The sequence below is a fragment of the Panulirus ornatus genome, chromosome 65 (assembly GCF_036320965.1).
Source record: "Panulirus ornatus isolate Po-2019 chromosome 65, ASM3632096v1, whole genome shotgun sequence".
Taxonomy (NCBI): Eukaryota; Metazoa; Arthropoda; class Malacostraca; order Decapoda; family Palinuridae; genus Panulirus; species Panulirus ornatus.
Genome location: NC_092288.1, coordinates 25,606,133 through 25,628,654, shown reverse-complemented (window position 1 = coordinate 25,628,654; position 22,522 = coordinate 25,606,133). Strand labels below are relative to the sequence as shown.

The following is a 22,522-nucleotide window of genomic DNA, read 5'->3' as shown; positions in this document are numbered from 1 at the left end:
TCTTCGCCCATAACTGTCACTCTACGACAGAGAGACAGCCACACTAAATCTTCATGTGACCCGCGATAAACGCGTCTTTATTACACCGCTAACGTCACTACGACGCCATCTTCACTACACACACACACACACAGTGCCGCTGGCCTAAAATCTGACCCTCACGGCTCCAGCCACAAGTACATCCACGGTACACCCCAGGGTCAGGGTGCTCACTCCTGCAGGGAAAACTGAAATATGAAGCAAATGAGAAGCACACCTCAATGTTCTTCCCACGATGGAAGACACGACATACAACCAAGTGTGTTGTGTGTGTGTGTGTGTGTGTGTGTGTCCGGGGCCACAACACACACCCGTTCATCCTAACGGAGTCGACGTTTTTCGCTCCCGTGATTTATACCCGTTTTCTAACTCCGTCCTACTACGAACACATATAACGAACACACGTAGCGAAGTCATCAGAAATGAATCTTTAAATTCTTAAAGAAGGAGGTAAATTTCAAATAATTCGTTGATATACAGATCATATCTAAACCAAAAGCTATATCAAAACTAAATATTTCTGTCTCCCCTTACGTCCACTACTTACCGTTTTCTCTGATTTGCTGGAGGGCACAGAGAATGGATAAGGCCTCTCCATGGGAAACTTACCTAGTTATGACATTAAAATCACCACCACCATATAACTTTATCCAATGATATAAAGGGCATAAAAATGCACACTCTTATAATGACATCTAAACATCCAACACTACTGGTAGCCGCGTAAACAGAGTCAGGCTGGATACTGACTCTTAACAATATAATAACATGATCATTTCCATACAACCATACACGTCAAGATACAAGAAACATATATCTCACTGAAGCATGACCCATATACAGAGCCAGAGTGATATGTTGTCATCCATATACCTTCAATACCTGAAGAAGGCGCTGACGATTCCTGGCTGGGTAGATGTAGGCTGATGTCAACGCCCTTTGTGACCCTGGCAGTTGGTAGGCTTAAAACACAACCCAACAAACTCATCCATGAAAGACGTGTACCACAATATTCCTGCCTCACCAAGCCATAAAGAATGACACTTGAAATACATAATATCATGAGTGCAGTTAGAGGCACCAGGCACTAGGGTCTGGTGTCCAATGGAGCAGGTATGGTGAGGCTAACATGTGAGAAACATGAACACGTACCTAGTGACACTTTCAGAGTCTGACCTGCCAACACCTGCAGGTACATAGGGCAGTACACCTACTTAAGGACAGCCACAACAGCTACAACGAGGAATATAACTTCTCAGAATAGCTACAACAGCTACAAGAAAGAAAACAACTACCTCAAAACAGCTACAGGGAGGACTACAACTCCTTACAAACATCTACTACGAGCAGTACAACTACTTAGGATCGCCACAGGGAGGAGCGCAACTCTTCGAAGGACAGTACAACTCTTAGGACTCCTACAACAGCTACAGGAAGTGGTACAGCTCTGTAGATAGGTACAGGGAGCAGAAGGCCTCCTGAATACAGCTGTAAGTGGACCATGACCCTCCCTCGGTGACCCCAGAGTACCTCAGACTGGCCCCCCCCCTCTCCCCTACCCCCTACTGCCCTACATAAGGGGAGGCCTGAGGTTATCTCAAGGGGTTTCCATGGCTTGTCTCGAACCCCAAACCTTCGTCCACGAGAGATAAACACTGGCCCATCACTCGTACTTAACATCTCTCTCTAATGTTAGAGATGGTCACAGAGAAGAAAAGAAATCAACACCTGTTGAATCTTAGGCCATCTTTAGAGAGAGAGAGAGAGAGAGAGAGAGAGAGAGAGAGAGAGAGAGAGAGAGAGAGAGAGAGAGAGAGAGACTATCAGCTTTCCGGGTAATCTTGGTTCTGTAATGGTGAAACAAGAGCTGGACCTCCGTGGCCAGCCAACCATCACAGGCCTCCACCACACACACACACTTCCTCCTGCCACCACAACCTCTACTAGGGGGTTGCATCTTCCTCCTGCCACAACCTCTACAAGGAGGGTTGTACTTTCCTCCTGCCACCACAACATCCACCACAGGCTCGTACCTTCCTTCTGGACAACTCACAACACATTGCTATGATTGGCAACTTGATGATGTAATTCTGTGAATTTTGTATACGTTCTAGTGTCATCATTTGTCTAGTACGTATGTGTGTGTGTGTGTGTGTGTGTGTGTGTGTGTGTGTGTGTGTGTGTGTGTGTGTGTGTGTGTGTGTGTGTGTGTGCTGGAGAGCCCTGGGAGGGAGGTCTACACTTGGGTCACATCATCTTCCACCATACTTGTCTCCCTCACACCAGCAGCCGCGTCCACACCTCCCCCACCTTGTGCATGGATGACCACACGACGTCTGCCTCTAGCTCGGCTTCCTCACCATCAGGTTAGGTCTCCTCACTCCTCCTCCTTACGTCTCCTCCTCACGTCTCCTCCTCTACATCCTCTCCAGCAATTCTCTCTACCTCCATCAATGAGGCAGCCACATAGTTCGTCCACATTCCAGTGAACACAGCCCTCATGATATGAGTCTCTGTATGAGGAGTCTGGCGGCGAGGACCACCAGCTCCTCCTCACAGGCCTCTCCCTCTCGTGTGTTCCCTGCAGGATGACTGTCAACACCTGGCCTTGTTCCAGCGTGTCCCCCGCCTCATGCATGGGCCAGGTCCCCGCGTCATGCATGGGCCAGGTCCCCCGCCTCATACACGGGCCAGGTCCCCGCCTCATGCACGGGCCAGGTCCCCGCCTCATGCACGGGCCAGGTCCCTGCGTCATGCATGGGCCAGGTCCCTGCGTCATGCATGGGCCAGGTCCCCGCGTCATGCATGGGCCAGGTCCCCGCGTCATGCATGGGCCAGGCTGGATTCATACTGATCAAACGTGTGTGTGTGTGTGTGTGTGTGTGTGTGTGTGTGTGTAGGTTCTGACCATCTCCTTACCTCAGCCATGATCATCATAATCCTCTATATCAATACCTCGGTTCCCTCTGTGTTCAGTTACAGACACACACCATCAACACGAGTGGGGCTGGGGACGCCACAAGGCTACCCCTCTCTCAAGGGACGCCCAGGAGAGAGGTGGTCCTCCTCCTCCTCCTTCGTCTCCTGCGGCTCGGGTAATCTCGGATGCGTGGAGGACGCCTTCAGAGGACGTCTGCAGGAGGAGGTGGTGTCTTGTGGCAGGTCGCCACATCCACTCCTCACACCATCCTCCTCCTCCTCCTGCTTCTTCTTCCTGTTTTGTGATCATTCGTGTCATACAACTTCGGGTTTTGTAATGGATGATGACTACTTCCCTGTGTGTGTGTGTGTGTGTGTGTGTGTGTGTGTGTGTGTGTGTGTGCTGGGGGCCGGTCCAGTGACCCGCCTGGCCGTACTGGGCAGAATGCTTCCAACTTTCTCCAGGACCTGCCCTGCAACCCTCTCTCTCTCTCTCTCTCTCTCTCTCTCTCTCTCTCTCTCTCTCTCTCTCTCTCTCTCTCTCTCTCTCTCTCTCTCTCTCTCTCTCACAGCCCAGATCATCCCTGGTTGTCGATGTCTCACAAAGAAAAAAAAAGGTCAGACGTTGACATACAAACGCTGGCGATATTCAGAGTCTAACCTCGCCCAAGGTCAGCCATATTGACCTTCAATATCCAGCGCGAGCGATATTCACCGGACAGACCCTCAAAGTTCAGTAGGTCTCAGCGATATTCTGAGGTGAGGCAGTGAAGTGAGTGCGTGGTGGTTGCGTGGGTGCAGGGGGAGGCAGTGAGTGCGTGGTGGGTGTGTGGGTGCAAGGGGGGCAGAGTGCGTGGTGGGTGTGTGGGTGCAAGGGGGGCAGTGAGTGCGTGGTGGGTGTGTTGGTGCAGGGGAGGCAGTGAGTGCGTGGTGGGTGTGTGAGTGCAGGGGGAGGCAGTGAGTGCGTGGTGGGTGTGTGGGTGCAGGGGGAGGGGGCAGTGAGTGCGTGGTGGGTGTGTGAGTGCAGGGGAGGCAGTGAGTGCGTGGTGGGTGTGTGAGTGCAGGGGAAGCAGTGAGTGCGTGGTGGGTGTGTGGGTGCAGGGGAGGCAGTAAGTGCGTGGTGGGTGTGTGAGTGCAGGGGAGGCAGTGAGTGCGTGGTGGGTGTGTGAGTGCAGGGGGAGGCAGTGAGTGCGTGGTGGGTGTGTGGGTGCAGGGGAGGCAGTAAGTGCGTGGTGGGTGTGTGAGTGCAGGGGAGGCAGTGAGTGCGTGGGGGGGGTGTGGGTGCAGGGGGGGGCAGAGTGCGTGGTGGGTGTGTGAGTGCAGGGGGAAGCAGTGAGTGCGTGGTGGGTGTGTGGGTGGGTGGGAGGCAGTGAGTGCGTGGTGGGTGTGTGGGTGGGTGGGTGGGAGGAAGCAAGTCAGGTGACCACCTACACCAGCGGCGTGCCGGAGGGTCGGGTTACTTGCCTTGTTGTATACCTGAGCTGTGTGTGTGTGTGTGTGTGTGTGTGTGTGTGTGTGTGTGTGTGTGCGGGGAGGGGAGGGGAGGGGAGGGAGGGAGGGGGGTGTGGGTTCCGCCTCTTATCCTGGCACATAATGGTTCTGGAATGTACCACTGGTGCTGGTTCCTGACCCAGCTGGGTTAGGGAGAGCTTCCCCACCCCCCTCCCTACACTTCCCCACCCCCCTCCCTACACTTCCCCACACCCCTCCCTACACTTCCTCACCCCCCTCCCTACATTTCCCCACCCCCTCCCTACACTTCCCCACACCCCTCCCTACACTTCCTCACCCCCCTCCCTCCACCTCCGTTACCTACCGTCCCGGGGGGGCGTCCTGCCCCCCCTACCATAGGTAAAGTGTTGGCTGCTTGTGTCACGTCAGGGTCGCCCCGTACACACACCCAGCACAGCTCTCACGTGCACCTGGCACCTCCTCTGCGACCCGGGAGGGGGGGGGGGGGCAGCCACAACCCTCCCCCCTCCCGTCCCCTCCAGCAACCTCGAGGGCCTCTTGTATGGAGGCCGGACGTATCCGTCATAGTCCAGTTTAGCACAAACACATACAGACATACATAGGTATACCATGTAGTATATAATGCTAAACATGTCGCACTGCATGAACATGTCGCACTCCATGAACATGTCGCACTCCATGAACATGTCGCACTCCATGAACATGTCGCACTTCATGAACATGAAAGCAAGTTTGATTCTTACCCAAGCTATAGTTTGGTCTCTCTCCTGATCCTTGTGACGCGTTGTGCTGGTGCCACCATCACATCCACCCTCAGGTTCCTCTCACTGTGGCACCCAGGGACGCTACCTCACCCGCCCGCTACAGTAAACATCGTCTGGTGTGTTGAAGAACTTTCCCACCTTCATGACTTCACACTTTCCAAGGCTGAACGTCATACGTGATGTGTGCCACCAGTGCTGCATCTTGTCTTGGTCCCTTTGTAGCAGTGTGCACTCTCCGCTGTTCCGTATTTCCTTCCTAATCATCATGACATCATCAGCAAACTTATTCAAAATACATCTGCATGACGTTCATCAGTAACAGCTGAGGTCCCAACACTGAGCCCTGGGGCACCTCACTCGTCTGCCTCACTCTACGATCAGGTCCTTCGCTCCCGCTGCCCTTCCACACATCATTATAGAATTACGTGTCTTCTTTCACAATATAAAAGTCCTTCCTCCCTCTTATCCTGGTCTGCTCTGCAGCATGATGGCACCCATTGTTGGCTGTAGGACGATCGTAGCGTCCAGGATTCGAACTCACGGCTCGTGCGTGACTCACGGTCAATAACTCGAACCACTACCCCAAGGAAGCTCGTGTGTGTGTGTGTGTGTGTGTGTGTGTGTGTGTGTGTGTGTGTGTGTGTGTGTGTGTGTGTGTGAGTGCCGACCTTACTGCCAAGCCAAGAATGAGAGGTGAAGTAAAGCCTGTGTGTCACAGAGCCATGTAGCGCCCCACCTGGCCAGTAGTACGGGTGTGACCCATACCTAACGCTCCACGCAGACCCATAACAACCCCCCCCCCCAGCGCACCAGAGGCCTCCCCTTACCTGTGTAGATGGTCTTCGTTAAGCGCCTCTGCTACCTACCTTCCTGTTTCCCTTCACAAACACTTCTCTTGTGGATGAAATGGCAAAAAAAAAAAAAAAAAAAAAAAGGGAGGAGTCACCGAATCTCAAAATAAAGGTTTTCCACTTAGCCATCAAGAGGTCAGACATACATAGGATTCAACAGACATGGTGAACACTGGCTACTCACACGTCTTGCGTCCCGTGTGGGCGAAGTGGACGAGGAAGTCGTCGTCCTCGTCGTCGTCCTCGTCAGTGGCGATCAGGTCCTCGTTCACGACGTCTCCGTCAGGCGGGTCCTCGCTTCTCTTCATCACTTTCATCAAGTCGACCACGTCACTATCACAGTCCGAAGGTGACCCTACACGCTCCCCCAGGGATTGGCCACCCACCGTCTGGCCCCCTGGTTCCCCCAGTGTCTGGGGGCTCATGCTGTGGCTACCAGTGTCCCCCAGTGTCTGGGGGCTCATGCTGTGGCTACCAGTGTCCCCCAGTGTCTGGGGGCTCATGGTGTGGCTACCCGTGTCCCCCAGTGTCTGGGGGCTCATGGTGTGGCTACCAGTGTCCCCCAGTGTCTGGGGGCTCATGCTGTGGCTACCAGTATCCCCCAGTGTCTGGGGACTCATGGTGTCGTTCTCTGCGTCCCTAGGGGTCTGGGGTTTCATGTTGTGGCTCCCTGCATCCCCCAGAGACTGGGGATCCATATCGTGACCCCCTGTATCCCCCAACGTCTGGGGATCCATGTTGAAGCTCTCGATATCCCCTACTTTCTGAGGCTCCATGACGTGGCTCCCCACATCCCCCAGGATCTGGGGCTCCATGGTGTGGCTCCCAACATCCCCCAGGATCTGGGGCTCCATGGTGTGGCTCCCTGGATCCCCCAGAATCTGGGGCTCCATGGTGTGGCTCCCGAGATCCCCCATGATCTGGGGCTCCATGGTGTGGTACCCAGGATCCCCCAGGATCTGGGGGTCCATACTGGGGGTGTGTGACTCCGACAGGAACTCTGTGCCTTTAGCGTGGCTGACGGAGGGGGAGGTCTTCTTGCCGGGAGTGAGGTAGGCCCGCTCAGAGACGCAGGGCGTGCTGGGGTGGGCCGCGGAGACATGGGTGGAGAACATGGAGGCTGGGGTGGAGATGGTGCAGGACCTGAGGACAGGCGGAGGGCTAAAGTGGGCGGAGGAGGGGTCGACGAAGGACGCAGGACTCACGGAGGAGAAGGGGCTCGGGGCAGGGGGCAGTATGGTCTCCAGTGATGACTCCATGTCTCTGTCTGCCGACTGACGAAGGACGGGGCCTGAGCGGAGACCCTACTGACCTGGTGGCGTCCGCCGAGTCTGTCCACATGACGCCTTGGCATCCCTCTGGTCCGCCATGCTGAGGCGCTGCGGGCCAGCCGCTACTGACGGGGTAGAGGACGCTCGAGGTGTGTCTCCGCCTCTCGTATAACACCATAACACAACACACATGCCTACACGGTGCCCACACACCTTCCTCCTTCCACCATCACTTCTCAGTCCCGCTACAACCTCACATTTTCCACCGCCCTCTTCATGCTCTCCTGACGATATATGATGGCAAATATTTCTACACATAAATCAACTTTGTCAATACTTTATATAAAAATCACTTTCATCATCTAAAAAGCTTTCGAATTTATCACATTTTCTGTCAAAAATCTTATTTCTTTTGTGTTGAAAGTGCGTCCGTTTTCCCTAACTCCGTTTTCTATATATGGCCAGTCTGCGACCTCCACCAACGGCCAGTCTAGTTCCCAGTCGTGTTGTGGCCTGGTGAAGAAAGACCAAGTATTAATGCATGAATGACCTCACGAGGATGATTCAAACATACATCATTCATAATAATGTGTCAAAATGATGTATAATGATATATATAATGAAGAATATGAAACATTTACATGAACCCAAACAGAATCTAGCTCTACCTTCATAAATCCTTTCATAAAAGATCAAGTCTTGATAATATCATGGCAACACCATGTGTCCAACATGACATAATATCATGGCAACACCATGTGTCCAACATGACATAATATCATGGCAACACAATGTGTCCAACATGACATAATATCATGGCAACACCATGTGTCCAACATGACATAATATGACGTCACTGTCCACATGTTACATAACCACAGTTGTTATCATTCTACGAAATCCTTACAACAAGAGTTCAGGTTGTTAGTAGATGTAATCACAACCTTCGTTACCTTAGAACATAAATAAATAAAAGAAACAAATCTATTCAATCTAAGTTGAAGACGGAATTAATCGACTTTGTTAACAATCAAATATGTTATACACATGTTAAATGTTAGGTTATGAATGGCCAGCAACATAGCAAAACACACACCGACCATTACGTGTGTACACAAGTGGGGCAGTCATGTGTGTACAAAATGCGACCCCAAGGTGTACATGTGCACACACACAGATGACTTACAGAACATGTGAGGTGTGTTGTGGGAAACCACCTGCACACCAGGACAGCTGTCAATTGTGGGGGCGCACCACTACTACCCCACCTCAAGGAACCCCTCCCCCCACCCCTCCCCCTAATACACTATACTGTATCATACATCAGCTTCCTCTTGTGGTAAAGAACTCACACACACACACACACACACACACACACACACACGGGGTACCTGATCAACATACACTTATTCCTGTGACCTGCAGCTCACCACAGCTACCTCACAACACCACAGCTACCACACCACACCACAGCTACCACACCACACCACAACCACCACACCACACCACACCACACAGGTCGTAGCATCGGCCACAAGCGTCGTATCGTAGTGTTGGGGTCAATGGCAACAGTAATATTTACCTCCATCCTCAGGTGTGTGTGTGTGTGTGTGTGTGTGTGTGTGTGTGACCTGGTCCGGGCAGATGGGGTATATAGGTCACATCTTGTGGGTCAGCCACTCTCCCAGCCACACTGGATGCCCCACCCCCCTCTACTACACTGGCTGCCCCACCCCCTCTACCACACTGGCTGCCCCCACACCCACTACCACACTGGCTGCCCCACCCCCTCTACCACAACGGCTGCCCCCACACACACACTACCACACTGGCTGCCCCACCCCCTCTACCACAACGTCTGTCCCCACACACACTACCACACTAGTTGCCCCCGCCCCCTCTACCACACTGGCTGCCCCACCTCCTCTACCACACTAGCTGCCCCACCCCCTCTACCACACTGTTAGCGTTTTACATCTCCAAGTTTTGTGTCTTTTCTTTTTGTAGATTCGTGATGATGATGCCTCTATGAAGACGAAATTCTGATCAAAATAAAACAGATAACTGAACAACTGGTGTTTGAGCAGCCACCTATTGGTAATACTGAGAAAATTAAAGAATAAAAAAAGACGAATAGCTTTAAATATGCTGTTGTAGTTAATTATATGTGCTGGTAACCACGAGGAAAATGAAACACGATAAGTTCCCAAGTGCACTTTCGTGTCATAATCACATCATCAGGGGAGATACGTCTTCTGTCTCATTCTTGTGTCTCCCCTGACGATGTGATCACTGCACGATAGTGCACTTGGGAACTTATCGTGTTTCATCTTTCTCGTGGTTACCAGCAAACACTAGATCACGCGTACCACTGTGACCTCTTGCTATATACCACACAACCCTGACTGGTTACATACCATCTAACCACAACGACCAGCTGACACCTCCCCCACCCACACCCCACCCAAGCCTATAGTGGAATTTCCTTTGTGTTCACTGGGGAGGACCTTCTGGTGGGGAGGATAGTGTGGGAGGGACTGGGGAGGACCTGGGGAGGGTAGTATGGGAAGGACTGGGGAGGACCTTCTGGCGGGGAGGGCATGCACGACTGGGGGTAGGTGGGGGTAGGTGTGGGTAGATGTGGGTAGGTGGGGGTAGGTGTGGGTAGGTGGGGGTAGATGTGGGTAGGTGTGGGTAGGTGGGGAGGGTAGTATGGGAGGGACTGGGGAGGACCTTCTGGCGGGGAGGGCATGCACGACTGAGGGTAGGTGGGGGTAGGTGGGGGTAGATGTGGGTAGGTGGGGGTAGGTGTGGGTAGGTGGGGGTCGGTGGGGGTAGGTGGGTGTAGGTGGGGGCCGGTATAACGTGTGTGGAAGATACGTACAATACAATATGTTAAGTGGGTGACAGGTGGAGCCGAGTGATGGTGGGGGAGTAACATGGGTCAAGAGTCATATGATCTACGGCGATTCTGTAACACAAGTGTGGCTACAGATCATCAGGGTTGGTACAGTGAGGGATACAGAGGTTACAGTGGGGAGTGAGAACACAATACAGTACATATGTACTACCACTTATGTATTATGGGAAAGACAAGGCTTACTCAAGAGGCTAAACCAGTTATCTTGACCTGTGGCATGCGCCCTTATGACCGCCTGGCTGGTAGGAACATGACGGCCTGGCTGGTGGGAACATGACGGCCTGGCTGGTAGGAACATGACGGCCTGGCTGGTGGGAACATGACGGCCTGGCTGGTGGGAACATGACCGCCTGGTTGGTGGGAACATGACGACCTGGCTGGTGGGAACATGACGACCTGGTTGGGGGGAACATGACCCCTGCCGAGCCTCTCCCTCTCCCCAGCATCAAGGCACGTCAGCAGGGGTCAGGACCCACAACACTACTGACCCTCCCCCAGTACCGATATGACCACCCCAGCCTCACCCCTGGCCTCCCCAGCCTCACCCCTGGTCTCCCCAGCCTCACCACTGGTCTCCCCAGCCTAACCCCTAGTCTCCCCAGCCTCATCCCCGCCTCCCCAGCCTCACCCCTAGTCTCCCCAGCCTAACCCCTAGTCTCCCCAGCCTCATCCCCGCCTCCCCCCCAGCCTCACCCCTGGTCTCCCCAGCCTCACCCATGGCCTCCCCAGCCTCACCCATGGCCTCCCCAGCCTCACCCCAACCGGTACTGGGTAGCAGGAAGAGGGGCAGGCTGGGGGTAGGTCAGTGGGGAGTGGAGGACGTCCTCGACCTTGCCCTCCACCCCAGGAATGGTGTCACCCTCCCCCCTCCCCCCGCCACCACCCCACCCCAGTAACCCGGACCCCAGAGAACGTCTGGCCTCCAACACCACCGCCCACCCACCCCCAGCAACCAGACCCCCAGAGAACGTCTGGCTCCCCGCCAACACCGACCCTCCCCCAGCAGTCAGGACCCTGTAGTACACATCCCAGCCTTCACTCAGCAGCTACGTCAGCTATGTACACACAGCTACCGGACCAGCATCCCACATGCTGTGCACGGCTACTGGACCAGCCCACATGCTGTGCACGGCTACTGGACCAGCCCACATGCTGTGCACGGCTACTGGACCAGCCCACATGCTGTGCACGGCTACTGGACCAGCCCACATGCTGTGTACGGCTACTGGACCAGCCCACATGCTGTGTACGGCTACTGGACCAGCCCACATGCTGTGCACGGCTACTGGACCAGCCCACATGCTGTGCACGGCTACTGGACCAGCAGCCCACATGCTGTGCACGGCTACTGGACCAGCAGCCCACATGCTGTGCACGGCTACTGGACCAGCAGCCCACATGCTGTGCACGGCTACTGGACCAGCCCACATGCTGTGCACGGCTACTGGACCAGCAGCCCACATGCTGTGTACGGCTACTGGACCAGCAGCCCACATGCTGTGCACGGCTACTGGACCAGCCCACATGCTGTGCACGGCTACTGGACCAGCCCACATGCTGTGCACGGCTACTGGACCAGCCCACATGCTATGGACGCAGCAAGACATTTCAGATATTCAACAAAAAAACTGTAGACAGTTACACAAATACAGCCAAGTATGAGACATGTTACAGAAGTGTCCTGAGGCATCTATGTATTCAGTACATACAGGTACATATACAGGGAGGGTCAGTACACGTGTGTCATGGTAAACAGAGCAGTACATAACATTATGGATACAGCTGGTTACATAGTAAACAGAGCAGTACATAACATCATGGATACAGCGGGTTACATAGTAACCAGAGCAGTACATAACATCATGGATACAGCTGGTTACATAGCGAGATCCAGAAACCTGGGAGACGCGGGTACAGGCGCAAGACCTCACCAAGTTTGTCTGTATCCGTGAGGTGATTACAGAGTTCCTGAAATCTGGGGTCTGAGGACTGAGGTCGCTGTAGCGGTGTGTGGTGACGACATGACCTACTGCTGGGGTTGTCCCCAGACGAGGGTACAGTACCGCTGGGGGAGGGTCGTCCCCAGACGAGGGTACAGCACCGCTGGGGGAGGGTCGTCCCCAGACGAGGGTACAGCACCGCTGGGGGAGGGTCGTCCCCAGGTGAGGGTACAGCACCGCTGGGGGAGGGTCGTCCCCAGACGAGGGTACAGCACCGCTGGGGGAGGGTCGTCCCCAGACGAGGGTACAGCACCGCTGGGGGAGGGTCGTCCCCAGACGAGGGTACAGCACCGCTGGGGGAGGGTCGTCCCCAGGTGAGGGTACAGCACCGCTGGGGGAGGGTCGTCCCCAGACGAGGGTACAGCACCGCTGGGGGAGGGTCGTCCCCAGGTGAGGGTACAGCACCGCTGGGGGAGGGTCGTCCCCAGGTGAGGGTACAGCACCGCTGGGGGAGGGTCGTCCCCAGACGAGGGTACAGCACCGCTGGGGGAGGGTCGTCCCCAGACGAGGGTACAGCACCGCTGGGGGAGGGTCGTCCCCAGACGAGGGTACAGCACCGCTGGGGGAGGGTCGTCCCCAGGTGAGGGTACAGCACCGCTGGGGGAGGGTCGTCCCCAGACGAGGGTACAGCACCGCTGGGGGAGGGTCGTCCCCAGACGAGGGTACAGCACCGCTGGGGGAGGGTCGTCCCCAGACGAGGGTACAGCACCGCTGGGGGAGGGTCGTCCCCAGACGAGGGTACAGCACCGCTGGGGGAGGGTCGTCCCCAGACGAGGGTACAGCACCGCTGGGGGAGGGTCGTCCCCAGACGAGGGTACAGCACCGCTGGGGGAGGGAGGAGTCCCTAGTTTTCCTGGGGCGTAGGGGGTTAGTGGGGGGGGGGGGTAGAGCGCCCTCAAACGACGCTACAGCGAGTGTCGAGACGAGTCTACGACCGGTGACTACAACCCAGAACTCTCTCTCTCTCTCTCTCTCTCTCTCTCTCTCTCTCTCTCTCTCTCTCTCTCTCTCTCTCTCTCTCTCTCTCTGCCACAACGCACACAGAGCAACACACACACACACGACACACCAGGACCCAGGCACCACATACACCATGCCGCCTCTCGCTGGCATGTAGTCCCTCCCTCCCTCCCTCCTCCCTCCTTCCTCCCTGTGCGAGTGACCAGACCCCGTCATTACAGGGCTTCCTCCACCACCACGTGACGACCATGAACGACCCTTCAGTCCCAGCAGCCGAGGGACGACCCTCCGGGGCCCGGCTGGGGCGAGGCCTCCTACTGAATGGCTCCTTCAGGGCGGCCCTCCTCACGCGCGCCCCACCACCAGACACACTCACTCCTCCTCCTCCTCCAGCACGTGGTCCTCACTCCTCCTACACGTGGCCCTCACTCTTGCACGTGGTCCTCACTAAAACGATGACAGTGATGGTGATCAGGACGAGAGAGAAGACGAGTGTCCCACGTGTCTTGTGTCAGCACGTGTCCCACACGTCCTAGTCGTCAGCACGTGTCCCACATGTCCTAATGGTCGACACGTGTCCTGGCGTGTCTTGTGTCAGCACGTGTGTCCTTCACGTCAGCCAGAGTATCAACCATGTTTCATATAAGTGTCCTAAGATATAGCAAACACTTATATCTACTTATATGATCTACTTTATACGTAAGTTAGTACCCGGGTAGGGCCAGGGAGGGCATGGCTGGTCACAGTGTGACCCCCCCCCCCCCACGAACCAGGGACGATGGATAACTGTCTATCATTCTCACCATTACGACGGTGTGTTCACGGATGGTTGCGCTATCATCTGGTCGACCGCGGCGCCTGGTGTCGCGACGGTGCGTGAGGTAATGGTGGCGTGTGTGGGCAGCCGGGCACACAGCCGGGCACACACCTCCCACAGGCTGGGGTAACCCATCGTCTCACCCTGGCAGCCGGGCACACAGCCGGGCACACACCTCCCACAGGCTGAGGTAACCCATCGTCTCACCCTGGCAGCCGCCCTCTGTGCGCGTCCTCCCTCGATCTCTGTTGTTGTCGGAGGTGAGACGCGGGGCTGGTGTGGGTGCTGCTCGTACCAAGGGTCAGTCATGACTCGTTGTCTGTCTACAGCTTCGTGCCCACGAGCCTGGAGATCATGGCGGAGTGTGAGGCCAACACCACAGTGTAGCTGACCTCTGGTGTTGGCAGAAAGGTTATCTGTATAATCCGCTTCCTCGTTTCCTGTGATGCCAGTTTGAGAGGGTCACTTACACACACTTGCGGAGGTCACGTGAGTCGTCAGAAGGAGGTCAACGACACGCATGAGGTCAGCTGCACCACACGAATTCGTGAGGGTACGTGCGCTCACTGGTCGTGTGACACGGATGGCGCCTGGCTATGACCTGCAGACTGGAGCAGACCAGGTCGACCCGACCTGAGGCCAGGCCATGGCCTGGAGAGTCAGTCAGACCAGGACCAGAGCCACCTGGCGGAAGTGAGCCCCCTCCCCCCCCCACACACCATTCCCCCAGAGAGTTACCAGTGGCAGATGTACAGGATGAGGGGTGGAGTGAGGTGGGGGGTTAGAGGAGGAGGCGCCGGCCTTGGAGTGGGTGAGGGGGTGAGGCAGTAGGCCTGGGGTGTGGCCAGAGGCCGGCTACCTCGCCAGTGTGATGATGAGAATGGTATGGGCAACCTGGCCCGCGGGAGCGGGGGGGGTTAGGTCGCGAGGTACACCCCCCCCCCCCTCCAAGACCAGACCTGCCGACCGCCAGCTGACGGCCCAGGCTCCTACCACACACACACACACACACACACACACACACACACACACACACACACGTTAAGATGACATCCTCACAAGCCTCAGTTTGGCGTGTGTGTATGCACACAGCCCCAGCCGGAAGACGACCAGGTACGTGCCAGCGGTACTGGGCCAGCACCAGCTGCCTTCACGCGTGTGGCCGCCCCGCGATAACTTGTTTATCTACAAAGTTCTACGACCTCATCAATGCTCTTCCTCTCATAATAGCCTCATTCATCGCATCTCCTCCCATCATGAGGCCGCCCTTGTCCTCCCCGGAACACCTCCTCCATCTTACATCTTCCGTCATCACAACATCCCCACCCACCCACCCAGTGGCTCAGCCTCGTGGCCACCACATCATCACAACCTTCCCCTCCAGGCCAGACCCACATCATCACAACCTTCCCCTCCAGGCCAGACCCACATCATCACAACCTTCCCCTCCAGGCCAGACCCACATCATCACAACCTTCCCCTCCAGGTCAGACCCACATCATCACAACCTTCCCCTCCAGGCCAGACCCACATCATCACAACCTTCCCCTCCAGGCCAGACCCACATCATCACAACCTTCCCCTCCAGGCCAGACCCACATCATCACAACCTTCCCCTCCAGGTCAGACCCACATCATCACAACCTTCCCCTTCCAGGCCAGACCCACATCATCACAACCTTCCCCTTCCAGGCCAGACCCACATCATCACAACCTTCCCCTTCCAGGCCAGACCCACATCATCACAACCTTCCCCTCCAGGCCAGACCCACATCATCACAACCTTCCCCTTCCAGGCCAGACCCACATCATCACAACCTTCCCCTCCAGGCCAGACCCACATCATCACAACCTTCCCCTTCCAGGCCAGACCCACGTCATCAAACCCGCCCGGGACACACTGACACACTGGCTCACCTCAGACGTGGGTAAGTCTGACACATGGTCCACTCAGCCAGGCTGGGTCCAGACCTGCTGCACAGGTCCTCTGTCCCGCGTGACCTGCTGACAGGTCCAGCCAAGCAGAGAGCAACACCCGCCACACACAACACACCAAACATAACCCCAGGTCCAGTGAAACGAAACCTGATCCTTCAACTTCCAATATGTCCTGGATACTACAACTTCCAGTATGTCCTGGATCCTGCAGCTTCCAGTATGTCCTGGATCCTACACCTTCCTGCATGTCCTGGATCCTGCAGCTTCCAGTATGTCCTGGATCCTGCAGCTTCCAGTATGTCCTGGATACTACAACTTCCAGTATGTCCTGGATCCTGCAGCTTCCAGTATGTCCTGGATCCTACACCTTCCTGCATGTCCTGGATCCTGCAGCTTCCAGTATGTCCTGGATCCTGCAGCTTCCAGTATGTCCTGGATCCTGCAGCTTCCAGTATGTCCTGGATCCTGCAGCTTCCAGTATGTCCTGGATCCTACACCTTCCTGCATGTCCTGGATCCTGCAGCTTCCAGTATGTCCTGGATCCTGCAGCTTCCCGAAGGTCCTGGATCCTACAACTTCCAGTATGTCCTGGATCCTGCAGCTTCCAGTATGTCCTGGATCCTGCAGCTTCCAGTATGTCCTAGATCCTACACCTTCCTGCATGTCCTGGATCCTGCAGCTTCCAGTATGTCCTGGATCCTGCAGCTTCCTGCATGTCCTGGACCCTGCAGCTTCCAGTATGTCCTGGATCCTACACCTTCCTGCATGTCCTGGATCCTGCAGCTTCCAGTATGTCCTGGATCCTGCAGCTTCCAGTATGTCCTGGATCCTGCAGCTTCCAGTATGTCCTGGATCCTGCAGCTTCCAGTATGTCCTGGATCCTACACCTTCCTGCATGTCCTGGATCCTGCAGCTTCCAGTATGTCCTAGATCCTACACCTTCCTGCATGTCCTGGATCCTGCAGCTTCCAGTATGTCCTGGATCCTGCAGCTTCCAGTATGTCCTGGATCCTGCAGCTTCCAGTATGTCCTAGATCCTACACCTTCCTGCATGTCCTGGATCCTGCAGCTTCCAGTATGTCCTAGATCCTACACCTTCCTGCATGTCCTGGATCCTGCAGCTTCCAGTATGTCCTGGATCCTACACCTTCCTGCATGTCCTGGGCGGTACAGCTTCTAGTATCACCCATAGTGTTCGAAAAAGGCAAAATTTTGACCTCGAAAAAAGTACCGTAATTTCATTCGTAAATTCATGGTAAGCGGGAAGCGTGTGGGGGGGGAGGGGAGGAAGAGAGAGAGAGAGAGAGAGAGAGAGAGAGAGAGAGAGAGAGAGAGAGAGAGAGAGAGAGAGAGAGAGAGAGAGAGAGCCAGCCAATCGTGACGTAAGATGATCAAGTCAAGTACCTGGTTTGTGGGTCACCTGGTCAGGCCTGCCCGGCCGTGTGTGTGTGTGTGTGTGTGTGTGTGTGTGTGTGTCTATACGCTTCTGAGCGTGTTCACCAGAGTGAGCACCAGGGCAGAGGCCCTCACCACCACCATACACCTTGACATTCCATCAGTAGACATCTGTTTTCCTTGTGATGGATGGCACGTGTGTGGGGCCCCCCCCCCCCCTCTCGAGCTAGCTCGACCCACAGGACCAGCAACGCTGTACTGCTGCTGCCCCCCCCCCCCCCTCCCTCGTGACCTTTACTTCACTGGTCCAACTTCCTGTTGTGACCTCCGGCAGGGCAGTTCCCCCAGACCTGGGGCACTGCCTCCTCCTGCTCCTCCTCCTCCTCCACACTCATCAGGAGTCATGATGACGCCTCATGATGACGCCTCATGATGAGTGGAGAGCGGGTCGTCTGTGCCTAGCGTACTGCCACGTACCATCATGGTGGCTACTACGGCTCCTCTTGACCTCCTTCCCTCCACTGCCCACAGTGGAGGCCCCTCCTCCTCCTCCTCCTCGGCCACTCCAGCATCAGGCCAGACACTCTGTGTTGCCTCTTAGCCCGCACATCTGCAGGTGTTCCCCAGGCCACCATACGTAGTACGCTGGGGCGTTCCCCCACTTAACCCCAGTCAAATGGTCGTTGTCAACAACTTCTACAACGTCCCTGTGGTCCAGTAGCTGAGGACAATTGTTAAACTGATCAGGAGATAATTGGATTCCATCACGGTCCCTCATATACTGTTACCTGGTGATGTGTCAGGCACACAGCCAACGGCTGACGTCATGTTCGACGGGTGGTTCACGTGACTTCGTTCCCCTCTCCTGTGTCGTTCCACGTTCCAGCCTTCCAGCTTCATTCTTTACATCCCATGAGGGATGCTTCTGCTACCATTCCGCCTGACCACTGTTGTTTGTGGTCTGGTTTGGCTTCGCTGTTGCACTGCTCACTGTACCCAACTCCGCTGTACATCAACTGCTAACATTTTCAAGTATGTGGTCGTGAGGGCATGCGGGTGTGTGTGTGTGTGTGTGTGTGTGTGTGTGTGTGTGTGTGTGTGTGTGTGTGTGTGTGTGTGTGTGGGTGATTGTGCGCAATTACCTATCTGTACTGTACGGGGAGGGAGTTCTACTCTCGTGGGACCCCATCTCTTGAACTTCTACGTTTACTAACTAACTTACCAGACTGCCTCCATGTACTGCTCTAGTGCCACACAACCACGATGGTTAAGCAATGTTGAAGTTTGTGGTGATCATGTTACCCCTTACTTTTCTCTCCTACATGATGCACATATCTATGGCCTTGAGCCTCACACTGTAACTCAGCTCTTAATTCTGGGACCATCTCTCCTCCTCCTTCTGGACCTTCTCTTGTCATATTTTCACGCTTCTGTGAGGTGACCCATGTGCTCACCTTACCCATGTACTGACCTTACCCATGTGCTGACCTTACCCATGTGCTCACCTTACCCATGTACTGACCTTACCCATGTGCTGACCTTACCTATGTGCTCACCTTACCCATGTGCTGATCTCACCCATGTACTAAACTTACCCATGTACTGAACTTACCCATGCACTGACCTTACCCATGTACAGGGCGCCATATCTATCTCTGATATACCTTGTCTTTATTCGTTTTCGATCATCTTTCTGTGAGACATATCATCTCTTGACAACACACTCCTTCCCTCTCTACACCTAGACCTGCCCACGTCCCAACTCCTGTATCTCCTGCATTACAAAATCCTACACAACACTCACCTGTACTACGGCTCAGAAAACCCCTTCCTCGAATTCTAGTTCTGGAATACAGTGTATCTTCCTGTAGTTTCCATGATTACGTCTAATGTGTGAACCTGATTTCCTTTCGGATCTACTTATGTCCTTAATTACCCTAATGATCATTACATGATCACAGTTTCCTAGTGTGTGTGTGTGTGTGTGTGTGTGTGTGTGTGTGTGTGTGTGTGTGTGTGTGTGTGTGTGTGTGTGTGTGTGTGTGTGTGTGTGTATGCCTACCTGAGGAGCCTCCTGTACACCAACTATGGGGTCGTGATGAAGCCAAACATGTGCACTGCTAAGCCTCAGATATCCGGCCAGCCCCTGTACCACCAACACCACCACATTATCTACCACCACCACCACATCCACATCCACTTTACCCACACCCCACACCCACTTTGCCCACACCCCACACCCACTTTGCCCACACCCCACACCCACTTTGCCCACACCCCATACCCACTTTGCCCACACCCCACACCCACTTTGCCCACACCCCACACAGAATTTGGCGGCTCGGGAAGGATAAACTGGGGGAGACAACTTCCTCCCCACGTTCCCCTTCTACTGTGGGAGGGGGAGAATGATGGCAGGGCGAGTCAGGAATTCGAGGAATCTGTATGAGTGGGTCCTGAGTCACTCCCCACTCAATTAATACAATACTTTCAGAAAACGGGACCTGGTTAAAGACAACAAAGCCATAGCAAAGACCTTAAAAGATTTATTCTTTTGTCATCCATATTTAGCAAGTAAGACATCTCGTATTCCACGTCCAGTTCTACAGCGGAGGACACCCCACGCAACATCCTGACACACGAGAACAACATGTATGATATCAGAATTACACACAATGAGAGGGAACACAACGACACATCCTGGAACGTAGTTTCCACCAACACTGCAGGACAAAAATATGATAGCTGAGACCCCTGGGCGTTCCTATCAATCATCTACTTGCTACACACAGTGCCACACGACTGGTCGCTTACCAGTACAACACCAGCAGGTCTCTCCCTGCATGTCGCCTCCTACGTCAGGGATGGCAACGTTGTAGGAACCACAACTGGCTAACAACACTGTGATCATCATGACTTCATGACTCATGGAAAAGTGTGATACAACATCGTTTATGTCTGACAAATGAACCTGATTCATATCATAACCAATATGTATGACGAAGCAACATTCATCTAGTGAGATTTTAATAAAGCATTAGATAAATTTTTGCATCAAATATTACGAGAAGTCTAGATGGGGTTGTCGTTCCGTTGTTAAGACAGTGGTGGAATGGTCGTAACCAGAGGGTATTGATCATGACGGTCAAGCCTGGGAATGGTTAGACGTAACAAGTGGGGTGCCTCAGGGATCAGTCTTGATACCACGTCCATTTCTGATTAAAACCATAATATCAATTCTGTTGACTTTTACAAAACGTAATGGAGAGAAACGTTCATGTTTTCTAGTCTCCCATGACCCAGAATCAAGTAAACATGACACATAACCCACACAAGAAGGAAAAATGAAAAACAACATTGAACGCTTCTTAGATAAGGTATCAAGTCTAAAAGGTAATCCTCACGCGTTACCTGATGGTGCGTCCCAATCTCGAATACTGAGTTCTGCTTTGGTCACCCTACTTGCGATAACACACACACACACACACACACACACACACACCACAGTGACCAGCTACTACAATGATTCCCAGACCAGAGAAATAAATCCCAAGACACAGTCAGGGGTTCTTGTGACACCACACACGCTGACACCAAACATAAGGTTATGACACCCGTGTGACACACCAGAAGGAATGTGGTAACACCACAAACGAGGCAAGTGTTGCCATGTTCTAACAACGTCACAAACGAGGCGTGTTGCCATGTTCTAACAATGTCACAAAAGAGGCAAGTGTTGCCATGTTCTAACAACGCCACAAACGAGGCAAGTGTTGCCATGTTCTAACAACGCCACAAACGAGGCGTGTTGCCATGTTCTAACAATGTCACAAAAGAGGCAAGTGTTGCCATGTTCTAACAACGCCACAAACGAGGCAAGTGTTGCCATGTTCTAACAATGTCACAAAAGAGGCAAGTGTTGCCATGTTCTAACAACGCCACAAACGAGGCAAGTGTTGCCTTGTTCTAACAACGCCACAAACGAGGCAAGTGTTGCCATGTTCTAACAACGCCACAAACGAGGCAAGTGTTGCCATGTTCTAACAATGTCACAAAAGAGGCAAGTGTTGCCATGTTCTACCAATGTCACAAACGAAGCAAGCGTTGCCATGTTCTAACAACGTCAGGTTCAGTGGGTAATGTAATCGTTATCAGCTGCTGGAAGGTCGTGTGGGTGGGAACGATCCGGGGTTTCATAAACAGGGTCGTACCGACGACTTTAAGGGTCGTCCCTTAACTGAAGCCAGTACACCAAGTCGTTCCATTATGCTCAAGGGTCGTATTGCACTGTCGTGCTCAAAGGACAAAGGAACTAACAGATTCACTCTTGATGGTTCACAGTTTATGTAAACACAACCAAGACAGATAATACAACGGTGTAGTGTATTCCTCCGGCTGTATCTAAGTAAGCGAGTACACTCTTAAGTAAGGACCCGGTGCTGTCATATATACCCTTCATAAGTATATAAGTAACTAACTGGGGTGCCAGGCGCTGCACGGAGGGAAAAATGGGATTAACAAAAAAAATTGCTTTATATCAGTTAATATAAAGACCACACAAGCTATGAGACGTGGTCTTTGTTGGGTTTCCACAGACCTTCGAGGCTGAATGTCAAAAATTTGAAATCTGTGGTCACTTTGGAGTTTGTGGTGTACCTCTGCTGGCCCTTGAAAGGTGGCCTTTGCTGGACTTAAAGACCAAACTTTGGTAACCCTTGAGTCGTGCCTTTGATCCTGAAGTACCTTCAGGATAATGTGAGCTGCTGGAACACCTGCGCTGGATGTGTGTGCTATCAAGTGCACTATATACAAGGCTGCAGAAAAATGGCATCTGGCAGCCTGAAATACGGTCTTATAGGTCAACATGCTATAGACTGAAATCTGCCCAGGTCCTGAAACCGTGAGAGTAAAATATAAACGTCCATGAACGAGTGAACAATGTTCTACAATAGAGTGAGCAATGTTCTGCAACGAACGAGTGAACAATGTTCTGCAATGAAGGACTGAACAATGTTCTGCAATGAAGTAAACAATGTTGTGCAATGGACTGAACAATGATCTGCAAGGAAGGACTGAACAATGCTCTGCAATGGACTGAACAGCAATGTTCTGCAATGAGCGACTGAGCAATGTTTTGGAACATTCCAAAGACATTTGCATACACGACAGAGGACG

At 53.7% G+C, this 22,522-nt stretch overlaps 1 protein-coding gene across 5 annotated transcripts in view; it reads right to left on the bottom strand.

Annotated features, from left to right (window-relative positions):
- LOC139746468 (uncharacterized) overlaps positions 1–22,522 on the bottom strand; it is a 159,704-nt gene that overhangs the window by 132,915 nt on the left and 4,267 nt on the right. For all 5 annotated transcript variants that reach the window (XM_071657729.1, XM_071657725.1, XM_071657726.1 and 2 more), the window contains exon 2: positions 6,231–7,830. In XM_071657729.1, the coding sequence (XP_071513830.1) occupies positions 6,231–7,305 (1,075 nt within the window). In that variant the 5' untranslated portion in view covers positions 7,306–7,830. The remainder of the gene's footprint in view (positions 1–6,230; positions 7,831–22,522) is intronic.